This window comes from Podarcis vaucheri (genome assembly GCF_965113315.1).
Source record: "Podarcis vaucheri genome assembly, chromosome: 4".
Taxonomy (NCBI): Eukaryota; Metazoa; Chordata; class Lepidosauria; order Squamata; family Lacertidae; genus Podarcis; species Podarcis vaucheri.
This window is the reverse complement of record NC_138762.1, coordinates 80,904,817-80,925,166: the sequence shown is the minus strand read 5'-3', so window position 1 is coordinate 80,925,166 and position 20,350 is coordinate 80,904,817. Positions and strand designations below refer to the sequence as shown.

Here is a 20,350-nt window from a genome sequence, read left to right as displayed (position 1 = left end):
ATAGCACTCCTAGAAAGAAGTGTTGTTGTCAAAGGTGGGACCAGTCACGCAGGGATGAGGAAACCTTGTGTCCCTCCCTGTGTTGTTAGACTACATCATCATCACTATTTGCCATGCTGCTAGGGCTAATAGAAGTTAAAGTCCAACAACATCTGGGGAGTCGTGGGTTCCCCATTCCTGGATTAAGGGGGAATCTAAAGCTGGTTGAGTTTCCTAAAGCAGTCAGGAGGAGTGAGATGGATGGAATGGAAAGATGGAAAGCAGGGAATGACTTTGGTAAGGGGGCAGAAATTGTTGTGTAACGGGGTTCTGGGTGATCCTCCTTTTTAATATGCAGGCCGTTTAATAAAGAGCATTTGTTGTTGTTTTAATTAATCTCCATATCACTTCTCTAACCAGAAGTCTGTGCCAAACCCAAGCCGTTCTCATGTGGACCTCATGTACCTTAACGTACCTACTTAACAGCCAAGGTTCCTACAAATGAAAAATGGAAATAACCGAGGTTTCGTGAGAGTAAATAAAGAGTAAAACTGTAGCACCTTAGGCCAAGAAAAACACTCTGTAAATGATACATTAATGAAAACCAGAGGGAATGGTTTGCCTCTTGCTGACAGCACATGAGACGTGTGGCGAATTTATGGGCCTCCAACCTGCACCAACCCAAGCCTGCACGGCCATAGTTTGGGACGGTAGGTCAGCAACACCTCACAGGAGGATCAGAAAAGTGATGAGAATCATAGAATTGTTGAGTTGGAAGGGACCCCAAGGATTTAGTCTGACCCCCGGAATCTCAGCTAGATCATACATGACAGACGGTCATCCAACTTCTGCTTAAAAACCGCCAAGGAAGGAGAGTCCACCTCCTTCTGAGGGAGTCCGCTCCATTGTCTAACAACTCTTACCATCAGAAAGTTCTTCCTGATGTTTAGTTGGAATATCCTTTCTTGTAACTTGAAGCCATTGGTTTGAGTCCTAGTATCCAGAGCTGGAGAAAACAACCTTGCTCCATCTTCCATGTGGCAGCCCTTTAGATCTTTGAAGATGGCTATCTCCTCTCCTCTCTGTCTCTTATCCAGACTAAACATCCTCAACCAATCCCCATAAGGCTTTGCTGCCAAATCCTTGATCATCCTGGTTGCCCTCCTCCACACATGCTCCAGCTTGTCAATATCTAAATTATGGCACCCAGAACTGGACATCAACGCAGAATGGAGAAGGACTATGGCTTTCCTTGATTGGGACAAATACTTCTATTGATGCAGCCTAGAAGAGCATCAGCATTTTTGCTGCTGCATCAAACTCTTGACCCGTGTTAGATTTGTCATCAGGCAATGGGACACAATCGCCCACCATATCTGATGGGCACCAAGCTAGCCTAGTGAGCAGGCCTCATGTCCTCCAGCTCCTTGCCACTCCACCTTGTGCCTGCTTGCTCAAGCAGATGGTGCAGTTTGTAGCTAATGAGCAGAACAACACATGCAAGAAATGCCTGCAGGAAAGCAGGATCTGAGCTAGCTGCCTCTCAGCCTGCTGACTATGCCTTTCCCAACCTTCCTGCGGTACACATTGGAAGACGATGACAAGCAAGATAGGCAGCTAAGCAAATGTTGCCGCCTCAGCTCATGAGAATGGGAATAGCCAGAGGCACATGTGGGTGGGTGCTCAGTTGCTGCCGTTCCACGGATTCTGTCGCCTGAGGCAGCTGCTTCGTTCTGCCCAATGGTAGAGGTGACCCTGAACTTCTGTGACTCCGGAGCAGTGTTAGAAACTGAGATATGAAAACTAGGAGCTAAATGGCACCTTAAACTTAGGTTATGGGCGCCACAACAGAATGCCTAGGCACGCTTTTTTATAACAAAAATGCAAAGCTGAAAATGAATGAACTGCAGCTAAAGTCTTATATTAATTTTTCACATGGTCTAGTCCTCATCTGAAGACTGCAAAAAACAAAGCCAACTTCCCCTGCCCACCTCCCTAATATTCTTATGAGGGTCCCTTCTCCCATCCTCAGAGAGTGGCTGGAAGTGGGGAGACAGAAAAAGGTCCTCCTTTCGTTCCAGCAGTGGCAGTTTTAATCAGAAATCTTAGGTGCGGTACTGCTCCCAGAGCTCAGAAACATTAATGAAATTCCCTGTCGCAAAACGTGCCTAGAACAATGGGAGTTTCGAACGCTGCTCCAGAGGGAAGGCTATTTCAGGCTCAACAAACTTTTTATTAAAGCCGAGACACAGTGAACACAGCAGCTCCCACCCAGAGTACAGTGGACGTGCTGATGTCCCCGTAGAATTTAGGTTACCCATCACTAACTTGCTCGCTTTTCAGTCAGACAAGTGCGGCTACTTTTTGCTGGAGCAGGGCCAACAGGTCTACAGTGACAGTTGCAGAAGCAACCATAACATTATTTATGTGCCAGCTCTCCACACCTGTGCCAGAGTTAGGGAACAGATAAATACAGCACAGGGAGGAGTGTGCTCTTGGACTGCATCCAATGCAATGATGCACAGGTAGCTGGAATGTTTGGCCAATCTAAACGCACTAACTGTTCACCTAAGGCAGGGGGCCTTTTTCCTCCCACAATGATAGATATATGGTTCTCTCCTCGAAATGTGTGTACGGGGAAGAAAGAGAAGAAAATAGTAATTATATTGTTTTCTCTAATGGCTGCATCTAGGTAGGTTTGTTGGGTTTTTTTTGCTGCGCAACCCAAAGTTGCACAGCTCAAACCACATCGATTTAATGAGAAAGTTCAACACACAGTTCACTCTCTCCTGTGGAAATCAATAGGACTTTTGAAAAGTGCCCCATGTTGCTTGGATTGTGTTCTAAAGCAATTAGAGAATGAGAGAGAGAGAGAGAGAGAGAGAGAGAGAGAGAGAGAGGGAGGGAGGGAGGGAGGGAGAGATCCTTTCCCAGTCCCCATCCCCATACAGTAACTTGTCTCAGCTAGTCTACTTGCTGGAAGGAATATTCAAAGCGAGTTCACTGCTTGCTGGTTAAGAGTTATAATCACTGCTTCAACTATGTCGAATTTAAATGTAAGATACGGGTATGTGATTAAAAAAAAAAGACGATTTTTTTAGCACATATGCAGCCACAGTTGCCTTGAGATTTAGGGAAAGCTCTTAATTTGACACGGGCTTTTGAAACGAATTTCTAGAAAGGTAGTTAATGTTTTCTGTGAAGACCACACTGCCATAGCCACACCTCAAAACTTCAGAGATATTTAATTTGTTCAGTCCCTGCAGCATATACCATGTTGTAGCAGCAGCAGCAGCAGCAGTATTAATACTGGGCTCCCCCCCCCACCTCCCCGCTATCCTACTTCGGAGCAGGATTTTTAACTCTTTCCTCTCCCAATACATTCGAGAGAGAGAGAGAGAGGGAGAGAGAGAGAGAAAAAAAAAAGATTAATGAACCTTATCAATTTTCTGTTGTGCCTTAGGTGAGATTCTTAGATGCCAACTTTTTAAATTTTAATATGGGAGACTTAAGGATTTCCCAGAATGTTTTACATATGTAACAACAAAGCCCCCTCCAAAAAAAACACAACGGGCTTGAAAAGGACAAAAAGGAACACATAAGAATAAGGCCACCAACTAGACATGGAAACCTAATATTAAGATGCTAAGGCTGCACTCATTTTCCTGGAAGAAAGCACCTTGAACCCAGTGGAACACGCTCTTCGGGGCAGACTTGGGGCAGACAGTGCTGTATAAGCCAAGCACGATTACAAAAACTGGCTTTTCGAGATGAACATTTTGTCTTTCTGGAAATCAAAATTTTATACACTGGGAACAGGGAATCTTGGGCAAGACCTCCAAAAGCAAGATACATAGAAAGTCATCTTTATTTCTAGTAGAAAAGGGGCAGGGGGGTTGGCAGGAGGCAGAATGAAATATCAGCCTGTGTCGTCGTCGTCTTCTTCTTCTTCTTCTTCTTCTTCTTCTTCTTCTTCTTCTTTTTCTTCTTCTTCTTCAATAGTGAGCAATTAACAATATTTTAACATAATTTTATGCTCACTTTTTAATGAAGAACCCAGACTACATTGTTGCCAGCGTTTTGTTTTCTGTCACCTGTCATTTTTCAGATCTGATCTCCCCCTTTAAAAACAATTAAAATGCCATGGACAGGCAGCAACCAAGTAACTACCGAGATTGTTCAGGGCTACTGTGCCTTTAATTAGAAGCTTGCTGCTCTAGAAAGAGCAGCTTCCTCTGCCTCTTATTGCTTCCTGTTCCGCATAGCCTCGGGTTCAATGAACCCTGTAATGAGTTAGATCCTGTTTCCCGTAGGAATGTAGGATGGCTTTAATTACTGGTCTCATCTAATTTTTAGTTTATGCTGACATAGCACTAATTTGTAATAAAAAGGGGGGGGGGAGTGAAGGGAAAAATGATAACAGTAGTGAAATCATTTCCAGGGAACAGGAATGCACTACTTACAGGATCATTTCATCAGTAATGCTGGGCTTGCTCGCCTATTAAACAGTGTTGTTCAGCTTCACACAGCCTTAGAAACCGTTTAATTAATATGTATTTGCTGGTAGAGAGCCACAGAAATTTAGGCAACCATCCTCTGTACTGATAATGATTCATATGCACAGACAGAATTAATTAGCAGCAGTATCACTTCATCCATTTCCTTCTCCTTGCAAACAACATTTTTACAAATTGATATAGGCTTGATTAATTCATGCCTCCAGAAACCATTATTTTAAACCAAATTTAATGCACTAAATTCTTCCACACACATACTCCCACCCACAAAATGAGAGACTTTCAAAATAAGTTTTATGAAAAGCATTTCTCCATCCACTTTTAGAACAAAGGAGGAACAGAGTTTATCAGGGGCTAAGAAGGACCTACTCAGAAGTAAGTCCTATTGAGTTCAGTGGGACTTATTCCTAGGTAATTGTGTTTAGGATTGCAGCATTAGGCCAACATACTGGGGACTAAGTTATATTGAAATCAGCAGAACTTACTTCTAAAGTTGAAGCTACAATCCTAACTACAGCTACTGGAGGGTGGAACTTACTTCAGACTAAACATGAATAGGGATTTTACCGTTAAACGTTTTTCTTGCAATTAACAACTGATGTTTCTTTTTCAGGTAATTTATCAGGATAATATGCTGCACATGGGAGAATGTAAATGGAGTCAAATGTTTCCTTTTATCATGGTAGGTATTTCAAGGACATATGTTTCAGAAAAGTCGCTACAGTTATAAACCCTAGAAAATTAACAATAAGCATAATTTTAATTTTGTTAACCTGAGCAAACATTATTTAATATCTGCACAGTTGCTTCAGATGAAGTCCTTATCGACATCATCAGGATTTCTGCCCAAGAAAATATTTTGAAATATAATATGAAATCCAACCACTTTCTTAAAACTGTTGCATCTCAAGGATATCAGCAACAAGAATACCTTGTATTAGGAAAAACTGCAAACATGCAACCATTAGTCAAAATTGCACACAGAGATGAAGATCATTAAGCGGAAAGCACACAAAAATGCACAATTTTATGCAGTGTGCTGTTTCTTTTTTAAAAAAAAAATATTGTGATGTGGAAATTGGAGAAATGAAGACTGGAAAAATGAGAAACCAAAACGGACAGAGTTGTCCATCGCTAGAGAGCGCCAAGACATGGCAATAGCAGAGAGATTAAAAGTCAGAGTGGTTCACCCTCTGATAGTATTGTTTTTAGGCAAATGTGATGCATTGACAACTAGAAAACTGGGCAATGGAATTAACCAGTATTTATCCTTTGGTGACAGGTGTCACTTGTTTATTCTGCTAATGCCGAATATTCCAACTGCGGCGAAAATGAGTACTACAACCAGACTACCGGAATGTGCCACGATTGTCCGCAATGTGAGCCAGGAGAAGAACCTTATATGGTGAGTTCTTCACATACTTGCAATCTTATCCTAGAGGTGGCCACAGGAACATCTGCACTGCACTGCGTTATCCATAGTGGCCCTTACGCACTTCTGGAAGTCCAGTGTTGTTGTTTTTAAGGCTGCTCAGCCTTCCTCCTTTTTCAATACTACCGAAAGGAGATCGGTACTGCTGAATATAGTCGCAGTCCAACACACCACACGATCCTGCAAGTGCTGTTATTTCTCATGCTCCGTGCTCATTATTCTAAATTCCCCCTGCTGTCAGGAAAATGGTCACCACATGGCTGTTGTGAAGGAAACAGCCACCATGCTTCCAGGAGGAATGTTAAAGCAGTCTGGCACAGGCCAGCAGGGCAGAAACAATCTCTCTCCAAGGCACTTTCAGATAATTACACTGAATCAATAAATTTTATTTGGCCTGTGTTCTGTTGTCCTCGTCGACATTTGCTTTTTAATGGGGACCATATTTCGAACGGAGGAGGGCTACACAGCACTGGCTCTGCCCTCTCCTGCCCCAGCTGAGGGGCTCTTTAAGGCCCTCCCTGTAGAAGAAGAAGAGTTTGGATTTGATATCCCGCTTTATCACTACCCGAAGGAGTCTCAAAGCGGCTAACATTCTCCTTTCCCTTCCTCCCCCACAACAAACACTCTGTGAGGTGAGTGGGGCTGAGAGACTTCAGAGAAGTGTGACGGGCCCAAGGTCACCCAGCAGCTGCATGTGGAGGAGCGGGGAAGCGAACCCGGTTCCCCAGATTATGAATCTACCGCTCTTAACCACTGCACCAGACTGGCTCTCACCAGCCACAGAGGTCCTGCCAGAGTCCTGTGCTTTATGTATCTCATCCTCCCCACCTCCTTTGATCAGGGTCTTGGTTCGTGAATGAGACGAAGCAGTAGAGAGAGCCATAGCCCCTAAGGACTTTGACAGAGACTCTCTGTGGCTAGTGCAACACAGAGAAAGAGAAGGCTTAAGGCACCCTTGAGTGAAAGTCGCTGGGGTGTTGTGCCATGTTCATTTCTATGACACCTATGGGGAAAAGGAAAGGGAAAGGAAAAGACCCACCCCCAAAAGGCAGCTCACAACGGCTATGCTACAAATTTCAAACAAGAAAATAAAATGGCTTTGTTTTAGAGAAAACACCAAGAAGCAATACAGTGGTACCTCGGGTTACATAAACTTCAGGTTACAGGTTACATACACTTCAGGTTACAGACTCTGCTAACCCAGAAATATTACCTCAGGTTAAGAACTTTGCTTCAGGATGAGAACAGAAACCATGCTCCGGCGGCATGGCGGCAGTAGGAGGCCCCATTAGCTAAAGTGGTTCTTCAGGTTAAGAACAGTTTCAGGATAAGAATGGACCACTGGAATGACTTAAGTACTTAACCCAAGGTACCACTGTAAACGTATTTTTAAATTTAATTGTTGTTCCTTTTGCAAATCTACAAAAAAACCAAAACCCCGCATGCAAACGTTGCAAAACTGAACAACGTTATTTAGAAAATAAGAGAGAACCAATGAGATCTAGAACATCAAGGTTAAAAGCAATCAGCTCTGCTGCCGTTAAGTCATGGGTGGCGGTGGGGAGAAACAAGAATAGAGATGCTTCCCCAGGGAGGGGGGTCCACTATGTGGTACTATGTCAGAGAAGACCTAGATCCCCACCGAACAACCTGGCTTCAGACTGTGATGGGACACCTATAAAGACTCCATGGAAGGGACTGGGGGGGGGTCATCGCAAGAGAATCAGGGGCTTTGCTTGGGGATGGCTGGGAAAACATTGAGACTGGTCTTCCAGTTGCTTGCCCATGCTCTGCCCCATCACCCTCAGTCTACTCAGTCAGCCCCACATGCCTGCCTTCCTTCTTCCAAGCAGCCCAGGAGATGGCCCTGGTTGTCAGCCTCCTCCTCTTTACTCTCAACATTGCCTTTGTCGAACTTGTCAAGAAAGAGGAGAGGGGGATGTTTGTCGTTGGTCCTGCCCGTCCTTGGCTCTGGCTCCACTCATCTTTGGCCTATCTGCCTTCTGACCTACCAAATGGACACCGGGCACCACTGCTGTGTCAAAGCTTACTCAAAGCTGCTTCACATGCTGCTGCAAAGAGCATCTCAATGTGGCTGCAAAAATCCTTTTATTCACAACTGAGTTAGGACAACAACAGAGCAGAAAGGTCTCTGGGCTTTCCTCCTCCGTTAATATACAGTGCTATTAGGGAGTCAATAGGACCACCAACTTTGGCCTCAGACACTGCAGGAAACAGTGTGTTAATGGGCTGCTAATGTTCTCCTTTATTTTCTTGAAAGTTGGTTTAAAAAGTGGCTCTTTCAATTCAGAGACTCTGTTAACTCCCCCCCCCCCAGACGTGTGGCTACGGCACCAGAGACGATGGTTACGGCTGCGTTCCTTGTCCATTGGAGAAGTTTTCTAAAGGCGGGTACCAGATCTGTAGGAGGCACAAGGACTGCGAGGGATTCTTTCGGGCAACAGTTATGACACCCGGAGATCAAGAGAATGATGCAGAATGCGGGCCTTGCCTCCCTGGGTAAGGATTGAATTATGAGCCTTTGGTCTCTTAACAAAAACTCCAGTTATGCTGAGCGACGTAAGCATATCTGTTGCATTCCTGCTGTTGGCCACACTACTTTCTGCATCCATTTAAGCACACGATAATTACCGTAACTTTATGTAAATAATACAAGCACTTTAAAAAACATGTTTTAAATCAAGGAAAGTAACAGATGCTATTAGAGCAAATGAAATATAAAACAAGTGTCTTGTAATAAGAAGTAGGAGGAAGAATTTTTTTTTTATGTTAGAAGGGGGGAAGCTTGCCCATATAAGGATGTCAATGTAACTGTGAACTTTCGACCACCAAATTATTGGAATTTTAAAAACAAACAAAATGAAACCAGTGTTTCTTGGTTACCCTAAAGGAGACTGAAGTATCGCTCTGATAAAATGAAAAATCAACATGGTCAGAATATGATCCTTCATCATTTTATATGGAAAAGTTGATTGCATCACTAGATCTTTATAGTGACATTAAATAACACACCAGATCAGTTAAATTTATTTTTCTTTCCCCAGTAAAAGCAAATCACTACTTTTTATTAATAAAGTATTAGGTTCAACAAAGCCATGTTGTTTTTAAAGTCACTTTTATTATTTTTATGCTTAAAGCACTTCAACATTCATGGTTCACATATATATATATATATATATATATATATATATATATATATATATATATGCAGGTTTTGGTGTCTTCGGGTGTCTTCCCGTGTAAGAGTCGGGGTGTCTGTGCGACGTTTCGATGAGGTCTCACTCGTCATCTTCAGGCTGGTGTTTTCGGCTTCTTGTTACTGGTGCCAGAGACTCCCCCGCAGCCGCTTCCCGGGAAGCGGCTGCGGGGGAGTCTCTGGCACCAGTAACAAGAAGCCGAAAACACCAGCCTGAAGATGACGAGTGAGACCTCGTCGAAACGTCGCACAGACACCCCGACTCTTACACGGGAAGACACCCGAAGACACCAAAACCTGCATTCCTGTACCCGTGAAAATCTACGAAAGCATATATATATATATATATATATATAGTGGTGCCCTGCAAGACGAATGCCTCGCAAGACGGAAAACTCGCTAGATGAAAGAGTTTTCCGTTTTGGAGGTGCTTCGCAAAACGAATTTCCTATGGGCTTGCTTTGCAAGACGACAATGTCTTGCGAGTTCCTCTGGTTTTTTTCCTCCCCCCCTTTTTCTAAGCCGCTAAGCCGCTTATCAGCTGATCCGATCAGCAGATAAGCCACTAAAAGCCGCTAATAGTGCTAATCCGCTAATCCGTCAATGGGCTTGCTTCGCAAGACAAAAAAACCGCTAGACGAAGAGAATCACAGAACGGATTCTTTTCGTCTTGCGAGGCACCACTGTATATTGTGGGGACTATAGTTTCTTAAGGGTGCTGGGAGTTGTTAGCCAGTATAACCAATGGTCAGGGGTGTTGAGTGTTGAAATCCAACAACATCTGGAGGGCCACAGGTTTCCCACTCCTAACATGAATCATAGGATTCCTGACCACATGTCTGGCTGAATGTGCTCAGAGTCCATTCTCACCTGGTCTGGCTTCGTAGAAGGCTGCGAGCTCCATGCCTTCAGATGCCTCCATGTTCAGATGTGACAACAGGGTCACATGGAACATAGGGAGCTGCCTTCTACGAAGCCAGACCATTGGTTCATCTATCCCAGCACTGTCTATATAGACTTTCAGTGGTTTTCCAAGGTTTCAGGGAAAAGTCTTTTTTAAATCCCTGTTGGAGCTGGATTGAACCTGGGAGCCTTCTGCATGTGGCTACATGACTAAACTTCAACACATCCTGAAACGCAGATTAAAAACATGTGCTCCTGGATTTTTTTAAGTCAAAAGAATTACTAATTACAATTTGGATGCGTTTATATTGCCATTTGCAAATGTACAAGAGGTTCGGGTCTAGTGCTTCCTCACATCTAAAGCAGGGTTCCCCAAACTAGGGTCTCCAGCTGTTTTTGGACTACAATTCCCATCATCCCCATCCACTGATCCTGCTAGCTAGGGATGATGGGAGTTGTAGTCCAAAAGAACAGCTGGAGACCTGATCAAGGTGGAATCTACACACGTTCTGAAAATAAGCATCGAATTTTCTATAAGGCTCACCGCCGCCATCTAGTGCTACACTGTATATTGCACTTACAACACACTTAAAACGTTTTATTTGCAGCTGTATAGCTGAGTCTTTAGAGCCTTGTAGAAGTTTCTGCTCATGATTTACGCAAGCGCATTCCTATATGTCAGAAAGCACACAGGCCACGACAAAGAGCTTCACGTTCTTGCCCTGCTTGTCTTCTAAACCTGATGTTGATTAGTAGGTTTTGCATAAGTTGCTCTCTCTCTCAGTCCCCATCTCCCTGCCCAGGAGGATTAGCCTGGAACTGAATACTCAGCATGCCAGCAAAATCAAGGCAGCTGCTGCTTGTCTGGAACATCACTTCTTGGGGTGGGGGTGGGGGAATTATCCTTGCACAGAGGGTCTCATTTCAGAGACATGTCTTGAGCTGCATTGCAAACGCAGTGGACAAACGTCTGTTGATTTAGGCAGTGATACCACCTCATGTCATGTACTTGAATGCTTGATTTAATTGCCTTTATGAGGGCAGCGGAGAGACTGTTTCTAGTCAAGCAGGATAAAAAGTGGATAATGCCATTAAACGAGTAACACAAAAAAATTAAAGTCAGTGATTTCATCTTGCAAAGAAAGTGATTTACTTCTCAAGCATACCTGAAGGCTACCAAGCCAGTTCTGCTGTGTGGTGTGTGTGTGTTTTTTCCTGCCTTGTCCTTTCATTGCCTTGTCCTTTCATTGCAGTTACTACATGCTAGAAAACAGGCCGCGGAATATCTATGGAATGGTTTGCTACTCCTGCTCCCTGGCACCTCCCAACACAAAAGAGTGTAAGTATTGCCACTCTGATTTCTATTTAGTTGTATTCTGACTTAAGAAACCTCAAAATGCTGCCTGAAGTTTTCCTGAGCAATATGCCAGTTGACAAATTGAGCCTGCCTTAAAATGGAGCACACTTCAGCAGCACAGAATGGAGGAGGGCACGTGAATCAGAATCACTTAGGGACACCTTCCTGAATCTGGTTCCCTCCAGATGTTTCCAGACTACAACTCCTATAAACCTTGACCGTTAGCCATGCTGGCTGCGACTGATGGGAGTTGGAGTACAGCAACATCTGGCAGGTCCCATGGGGAAAGACTGACCTAGAGTTTTCGCATGGTGGTTTTTGTAGTAGCAAAATGAAAAACCAATAGCTGCAGTGCAGAAGACGCCAGTAGCAAGACAAGCAGATGCATAAAACCAAGGGCGGTATTCAACTAGCAGTTTCCCATCAACACAATGATTTCTGCCTTCTTCCCTCCCTTCTCCTGGTGCAAACCTTCCCAAAATCTGCTCAAGATTTAGGGGGGCATGGCGGAAAGTAAATCCCCAAGGTGCAAGCAGAAATCCTAGTGCTTTACTAAGCACCACTTTTGATACAACCTCAAACACCAGCTTGACACCAGCTTCCATGGAGCCTTGTATAAGCAAGACCACATCCACAGAGCTGTCCATCCTTCTTCCTCCTTCTTCACAAAACAGGCTTCCCAAGGCTTAATACTGGCAATCCATATAGCTTTTTCAATTTATTGTATCCCACTGTTCCTCCAAGGAGCTCAAGATGGTCAACGTGGTTCTTCCATGCCCTGTTTTATCCTAGCAACAACCCTGTGAGGTAACTAGGTTGAGAGGCAGTCCCTGGCCCAAGGTCATCCAGCAAGCTTCCTGGCTGAGCAAGGATTTGAATGCTGGTCCTCATCCAGCACTTTAACCACTATTCACACTAGCAATCCTTAAGGAAGAGAAACTTCCTTAATGGATCCAAACCATTCTACATATTTCAGTTTGTCGCTTTCCCAACATGAAAGGCCAACACGGGGTTATCTTCTAGCGTGGCAGCTAAAATGCAAAAAGCATTTAAAAGCCTTTTAAAAGAATAATCCTGTTTACTTTTTGGCGTGTGGATCTAAAGGAAGGGACTGTGGTAAATAGAACATGATACACTGGGGGGAAAAACTCTTTAAAGTCCAAATTATGATTTCCCAAATAGCAATGGAGTTTAATGGAAAGACCTTCCGCTATCGCACTGCTTGTAGGTTTCTTCACAACATTCCTGTTGTATTACGTACAGGTGGTTAAAAGCACACAACCCACATTTGTGTCCTTGAATTTCAGTCATCAGCATTTTGATGCCAAAATGCAGGAATTTCCATGTGTGGCGATTTGTCCTTGAGTTCCCCTGCACAAATCTTTTTAGAAAATGTGTGAGTCATGCCCAACCTAGCTAAGTGGTCTGGGATGTAAATGATACTTGAACATTCATAGCTGAGAATGGTGAGAGAGGGAGCTTACACTTGGGTTTGTTTCTTGTTATTTACTCCTCTGAAAGCCGGCATGTTGTAGAAGGAGTTTGTTTTAAAAGGTTCTCTGTTTTATTTAGGGCCAGAATAAAAGGGGTGGGGTGGGGGAAAGCTTCATTAGAAAATGCGATCATGCAGCTTGAAAGGCTTGTTTACTGAGTCACACGTATGTTCTGTTGGCTTTTTTTTTTAAATTCAGAACTAAGGTTTTCAGTTACAATACACAAATTCAAATTCTTAACAATACCTAAACCGCAATCCAGAAAGTCACACCAATCACGCTATGCCATGCCTGCCCACCAAAGTTTAGGATTTGGGCAGAAAGAACTGTAAACTTTGATTCTCATTTTTCCAATCTTTAATTCAGTTCTCCGCATTTCTGCAGCAATTTGCGAATTTTCTTTTTTCAAAATCTTCATGAAAATTCCTCAGCACTTCAGTGAATACTCATTGTTACATAACAATACCTGCAAATAATCCAGAATTAAAGCTCTGTAAAGGCTGTAAACACCTCTCCAGACTGGCAGGTCTTTGTGGGTATATTCTGCAACATGCCAAATAGCATCCTGAAATCCTCCCTTGAGTACACAGTGGTACCTTGGGTTACGAACTTAATTCGTTCTGGAGGTCAATTCTTAACCTGAAGTACCACTTTAGCTAATGGGGCCTCCCGCTGCTGCCGTGCCGCCACCGCTCGATTTCTGTTCTCATCCTGAGGTAAAGTTCTTAACCCGAGGTACTACTTCCGGGTTAGCGGAGTCTGTAACCCGAAGTGTTTGTAACCCGAGGTACCACTTTAAATCCTAACTGATGAAAGACAGACAAAATGGGAAGAAAGCACACAAGAGCTTTCCTAACCAAGCCTCCAGTTCATTTGACCACCTTAATTCACCATCTTCAAATGTCCAGAACTATCAGGCTTATGTCCACCTAGTTTAAAGTCAGGTGATATATACAGCATGCCTTACTATTTCAACACTTAAAAATAACTATTTTGGTTTCAAATGAAAATGTCTCTTACAAAAGGCACATACGACATTTAAGAACTAGCCACGCTTGTAAGGTACTTTGCTCTGTTATAGGAAAAACTCATTTGAGATCGCTGGGCTATATGCTTTTCTTGGCCACGTTTCTAGCTTGTATTTTTCTTTGCCATTAGAGCATTTTATATTGTGTAATAGTTCTTCGTTTATTTTGAAAAACGCATCTTTATTTAGAGCATGCACATTTCTTTACTTCATAAGCTGCGAGACGTTTTTCACGCACTACAAGAGAACTTAATTTCCTGTCACATTTGTCTGATGGAGCTGGGCCAAGAAAATTCTCAACTTCCTAGAACTGCAGAACAACATCAGTCATTTTTTCATTGGGGCATGAATTTAGCCAAATAAATTCTCCCATCTCGTATGCCCAATGTTGTCTTTGCTAGAGATTCAGTGCCTTAAATGCTGATAATAAAAATCAGTGCCTTTTAAACAATCTTAAAAGCAGGCTGAAAATATATAATAAGTCTAAGGCTGCAAACCTGAAAGTCCAGTTGAAACCATTCATTTCAACGGGAGCTGCTTCTACAAAAACAAAGGGGGGGGGAACCAAGTTTAGGACTGCACTGCTGTGCCTCTTGCGTTATGCGTTCAGCGGGCACATCCCTACGTTCAGAAACAAATGTGTGCCAAATGCGTTTTTCACAGCTCGGCACCATAAATCCACATTTAGGTGTTTGACATTTGAATTGTAAGCATTGGCTTTTAAATGGACGGGGAATTCATGCAAGTTAAGTAACTGTGCTGTCAGTTCACAAATGCATCAATTCATGGCCGTGATTTTACAAGCGTCACCAGGAAAATTTATGGCAATTTTTTTTTTTTATTATGATAGGTGCAGGCGTTACCTCTGGTGTGTCAGCCAGTTTTCCAATTACTTCTGGAACAAGTACCCATTCTCCTTTCCAACATGTGCACAAAGGTAAGAAAAGCAGACCAGTTCCCCTTTTAGCATTTTCTTGAGTTGGCTTTTGGTATGTACTCCTGGGAGGCTGGAAGACTGAGCAACCGGGGGAGCAAGGTGCCTTCTTCCCTATAGAGATGTGTGGTTGATGTGCCGTCTCAGAAATCTGAGCTGTTTCTGTTTAAACTTTTTCTTTTTTACTCAGCCTATGGGTCTGTCAGGCTTAAAGTATGTGTTTTAATTTCATTTCACAGTTTTCTCATAGATGAAGTATCATTAAAAATATTTCCTTAGCAATCAACATGCTTCAGCAGAGATGAGTTTTACAATGAACTTTGCAAATGAGGTGTATTTATTTAGATGAAAAATTAATTTAGCTCAGGGTAGGCAAACTAAGGCCCGGGGGCTGGATCCGGCCCAATTGCCTTCTCAATCCGGCCCGCGGACGGTCCAGGAATCAGTGTGTTTTTACATGAGTAGAATGTGCCCTTTTATTTAAAATGCATCTCTGGGTTATTTGTGGGGCATAGGAATTCATTCATTCCCCCCCCAAAAAAATATAGTCTGGCCCCCCACAAGGTCTGAGGGACAGTAGACCGGCCCCCTGCTGAAAAAGTTTGCTGACCCCTGATTTAGCTCCTTTAGCTCATCAAATGAGGTTTATTTGGATTGTGGGGATTTAGTTCATTTCAGTCATGTGACGATGTGTGCAATTTATTTTGGTGCTAATACAGTCAGATGTGCCATTATGGGGCACAAAGTCAAGGAAATCAGGTCACCAAAAAATTGGTTGGGGGGGTCATCTACTGATCTCGATCCAAAGACTTGGTAATGTGTGTAAGGAATTCACAGTGATCATAACTTTGTTCGCTGCAAAGCAAGAGGCACTTTAGCCAACTTTAAACACAATTGCTAAGCAGGGCCAATTACTCTTGAATTGGGAACACATCCATTCAGCAAATCCAGCTCCACAAACAGAACGATTTAAGACACTAATGAATATTGGCAACTGACTGCAGTGTTTCACCTTAGCCCAGAAACTTGTATCAAGAGCGTTATTTCAAACAAGCAAGTAAACTGCAGAAAAACAAAACAAAACCAGATGATTTTGCTTCTAAATAAATGGGTTATTCACAAAAGCTAAAGAAGTACTTTGTTTATTCATTTCAAAGTAACCGGGGAAGAGAATTTTGCAGCAAATCTGTTTCTATTGAAGGTGCGAGCCTTACCTTTCCTGGAGTGTTCTAACTGGAATACTTAGATGGCTGCAAATGGACTTTACTTGCAATTATTCATCAGTGGTGGCTTGTTTTGTTTTTAAAAAAACCCAACACACCACACTACCACTATGAAAAGGCCTGCATTGGCACATATGAAAAGTGAATTGCTTGTTTGAAAATTTTCATATTCAGTAATTAACGTAACATTTTGATACACTCACAAACAATTTAGGGAAGGGAATCTAGTAGTGCAAGCTTGCTAACAGTTAAATGACCATTTCCTGAACAGGCAATTTCACCTGCATGAGTGTGATCTGAGAAAGGTGCTCTGTGCCGTGGGGGGGGGGGCAGGAATAGAGGCAGTTTCAGTTTGAGTTTGAGGGCAAGGCAACCTATTTATGGAGCATTTATCCTGATTTCCTTGCACAAAACTGAAACGGCAGTTAGATGATATTCAGACTTTATCGAACATTCGTTTTAATTTGTTTACAGGGAGGTTATATGACAACGACCATTCCTCCTGGTTTTGTTCCAGGGCATTTGCACATTATCTTATTAATCATTCCATTAATCCCACACTTTTCACCATCACTTTCTTAACTGCGAAAGATCCGTTGTTGTTTACATGGATATGTTGTGCTAGGGCAACAGAAAGCTTAAATCCATTTTAACTGTGCAAACCCACATTTGCCAGATGGACTTGAATCTATCCTGCAAAATACTGGCCACTTGGAAGCACAGACACATTCGATACTGACTCTGAAATACAAAGACTACATCTGGCATTCTACTGCAAGTAAAAAACTGCAAGCTAAGTAAATGAAAATACAAGATTGGTGTTCTTCCGAGTCCAGTGGAGTTTATTTGCACATAAATGTGCCTGACATCGTAGCCTTACAATATAGTCCTGTGCACGCCCTATTCAAAAGTGAGTTCCATGGAGTTCAATGAGACTTACTGCCAGCTTAAGTAGATACAGGACCTCAGCCCTTAATAATGGTAAAAGTGCCCCCCCCCCCATTATCGAGGTGGCAGGTATGAAAAGTAAAGGAAGTATGCTTCCTGTTTCAGAAATATTTTAGAAATATTTGTGTTATCCAGTACAAATGCAATTCATAATTGGTGACTAGAGACAAGCTCATATGGTTAATACAGTGGTACCTCAGGTTACATACACTTCAGGTTACATACGCTTCAGGTTACAGACTCCGTTAGCCCAGAAATAGTATCTCGGGTTAAGAACTTTGCTTCAGGATGAGAACAGAAATCGTGCTCCAGCGGTGCGGCAGCAGCAGGAGGCCCCATTAGCTAAAGTGATGCTTCAGGTTAAGAACAGTTTCAGGTTAAGAACGGACCTCCGGAATGAATTAAGTACTTAACTCGAGGTACCACTGTACTTTTAAATGCCTTTAATGGGGTTGCAGCTACAGCTCTAATAATCTGTCTCTGTGTTTTCAGGAGACCTTTCCAGTCAAGGACACCTTGCAACTGCTCTTATCATTGCCATGTCAACTATTTTCATAATGGCAATCGCTATTGTGCTGATCATCATGTTTTACATTGTGAAAACGAAAACTTCAGCTCAAGGTAACTGCCCATCACTAAAGAGAATTCTGACTTCTGAGATTCTGTGCATAGGCAACTGCCAAGAATGGGTTTTAACAAGAGGCGTGATTTTAAATTCCAGCTTGCTGCACCAGCCATTCCGTGAAGACTGTAGAAGCCCAGGCCAATATGCAGGGAGAAAAAAAAGAAGTACAAGGTTTGAACAGTTTTTTTATTTCTGCTTTTTACACACATCAGATCCCACACGGCTTAATTTGCCCTGAGGCGATGCCCCATGTTAATTTAAACTTTAAACTGCTTGGACTCAAATTCCATTTAGTAGAAGAATAATTGGGAAGGCCTATATGTAACCTTGAAAACATCCCTCTGCCTGCAATCCCTTCTCTGACTAATTTAAGACTCAGTACCACAATTCGGTGATTTGTTCCGAAACACACATACGCAGGTGCCAGCGAGGGAATTTTGTTCACAACTGTGATCCGTTGACCGTTTCAAACCCTTTCCCTCCTTTTTTTTAATTTGCAGAAAATGTGGTGATTTTCTCAGAGAAAGATGAGTTTGGAAAATTAACTGCAACTCCAGCGAAGGTTGCCAAGAGGTATGTGACAGAAAAACAAGCATGCCAATAGCAGGGAAGGAGCATGATTATAGTTGACAGGACATGACACTGAACTCCATACCCTCAAAAATTTCGCCAATGCAAATAGGGACGTCCTAAGGAAAAGCGGAAGGGACGCGGGTGGCGCTGTGGGTTGAACCACAGAGTCTAGGACTTGCCGATCAGAAGGTCGGCGGTTCAAATCCCCGCAATGGGGTGAGCTCACATTGCTCGGTCCCTGCTCCTGCCAACCTAGCAGTTCGAAAGCACATCAAAGTGCAAGTAGTTAAATAGGTACTGCTTCGGTGGGAAAGTAAACAGCGTTTCCGTGCACTGCTCTGGTTCGCCAGAAGTGGCTTAGTCATGCTGGCCACATGACCCGGAAGCTATACGCCGGCTCCCTCGGCCAGTAAAGCGAGATGAGTGCTGCAACCCCAGAGCTGATCACGACTGGACCTAATGGTCAGGGGTCCCTTTACCTTTAAGGAAAAGCGGGACATTCCAGGGTCAAATCAGAAACTGGGGTGACTTCTGTAAATCTGGGACTGTCACTTGGATGGTCTTGCCCGGTTTAGCAAAGGAGTAAAAGCGGAAATCAACAGGCAGCTTCAGGGAGCTCTCTGGACTGAGTGCACCAGAGTTTTCCACACCTGGAATAGACAGCTGGTTTGGGGCATGTGACTATGAAAGCCTCTGGAATTAGAAAAGCATAGAGTAGGAAAACTAAAAGATCTTACTGGTCTTTCATTTCCAGATTAGGATGCAATGGAGGGTATGAGAGAAGAGGGCTCCCCCCCCACAAGAAGCCCTGTTGCCTCATGAAATCGCATTGCAACACTTTGCAAGAACTAGGCTGAGCCTATTCAGTAAAGACCATGCATATATATTTAAAAGATGCTGGACTCACTTCTGTTATCTTTTTAGAAAAGCAACCCTTCTGTTTTTCCTCCCCCCCCCCTCCAGTGAAAATGATGCTTCTTCAGAGAATGAGAGGCTTTTAAGTCGTAGTATGGACAGCGACGAAGAAGCTGCGATTGACAAGCAAGGGACGCCGGAGCTGTGCTTGTTGTCTCTCGTCCATTTGGCCAGAGATAAATCTTCCACAAACAACAAATCCACTGGCGTAAGTCTCACCTGGAGTTTTAAAAAGGGCATTGGCTCAAGTGCTACTTTCCCCCATCTGCTTGAGCAGCTAGCTAGCTGCTCTTCCATCAGGCATTGTTGGAAAGAAGAATACATAAAATATCATTAACTGTGCGGCTTACGTTCTGTGGCATGGCCTCAGCGAGAGCGTCCATTAGATGGTGGAGAAAGACTGTATCCAGTTTTGAATCTTACAGAGTTATTGGGATTGAAAATGAAAAAGCGAACTTCAGTTCTGACTGAGCTCACATATTTCATTCATATGAAATATGAATACGTTCATTCATATTTTAGGTAGCTATTGAAAGGCAACCCCTGCGTCTGTCTAGTCTGTCTAGCTCAGTCATCTCTACATGGATTGGTTGTCCAGGATTTCAGACATGGTTCTTTCCCGGCCCTACCTGAGATCTTCTGCATAAAAAGCAGGTGTTCTGCCAGTGAGCTTTAGTCCCTTCCACATTGTCTCCATGTCCTGGAATGGTGCAAGCATAGGCAAACTCCAGATGTTTGGGACTACAATTCCCATCATCCCTAGCTAACAGGACCAGTGGTCAGGGATGATGGGAATTGTACTCCCAAACATCTGGAGGGCCGGAGTTTGCCTATGCCTGGGTTACAGGCATGTGGCTCAGGTAAAAGGGTAGCACTAAGGTAAAGATAAATGGACCCCTGACCATTAGGTCCAGTTGTGGCCGACACTGGGGTTGCGATGCTCATCTTGCTTTATTGGCCGAGGGAGCCGGCGTACAGCTTCCGGGTCATGTGGCCAGCATGACTAAGCTGCTTCTGGCGAACCAGAGCAGCGCACGGAAACGCCGTTTACCTTCCCGCTGGAGTGGTACCTATTTATCTACTTGCACTTTGATGGGCTTTCAAACTGCTAGGTTGGCACTAAGGACCCTGCTAATCCCTCTCATATCTAGGAGATGTTGCGATCCATTGAGGGCTGTTGCGTGGCTATTCCCTCCCCCCCCCCACA

General features: G+C 43.4%; 1 protein-coding gene across 3 annotated transcripts in view; it reads left to right on the top strand.

Moving 5' to 3' along the window:
* EDAR (ectodysplasin A receptor) overlaps positions 1-20,350 on the top strand; it is a 78,627-nt gene that overhangs the window by 50,804 nt on the left and 7,473 nt on the right. For 2 of the 3 annotated variants that reach the window (XM_082218752.1, XM_082218751.1), the window contains exons 2-10: positions 5,110-5,178; positions 5,779-5,901; positions 8,267-8,448; positions 11,302-11,387; positions 14,776-14,862; positions 17,523-17,651; positions 17,752-17,826; positions 18,156-18,228; positions 19,192-19,351. In XM_082218752.1, the coding sequence (XP_082074878.1) occupies positions 5,128-5,178; positions 5,779-5,901; positions 8,267-8,448; positions 11,302-11,387; positions 14,776-14,862; positions 17,523-17,651; positions 17,752-17,826; positions 18,156-18,228; positions 19,192-19,351 (966 nt within the window). In that variant the 5' untranslated portion in view covers positions 5,110-5,127. Of the gene's footprint in view, positions 1-4,826; positions 4,872-5,109; positions 5,179-5,778; positions 5,902-8,266; positions 8,449-11,301; positions 11,388-14,775; positions 14,863-17,522; positions 17,652-17,751; positions 17,827-18,155; positions 18,229-19,191; positions 19,352-20,350 lie in introns of those variants that run through there. The other variant, XM_082218753.1, reaches the window with a different exon arrangement.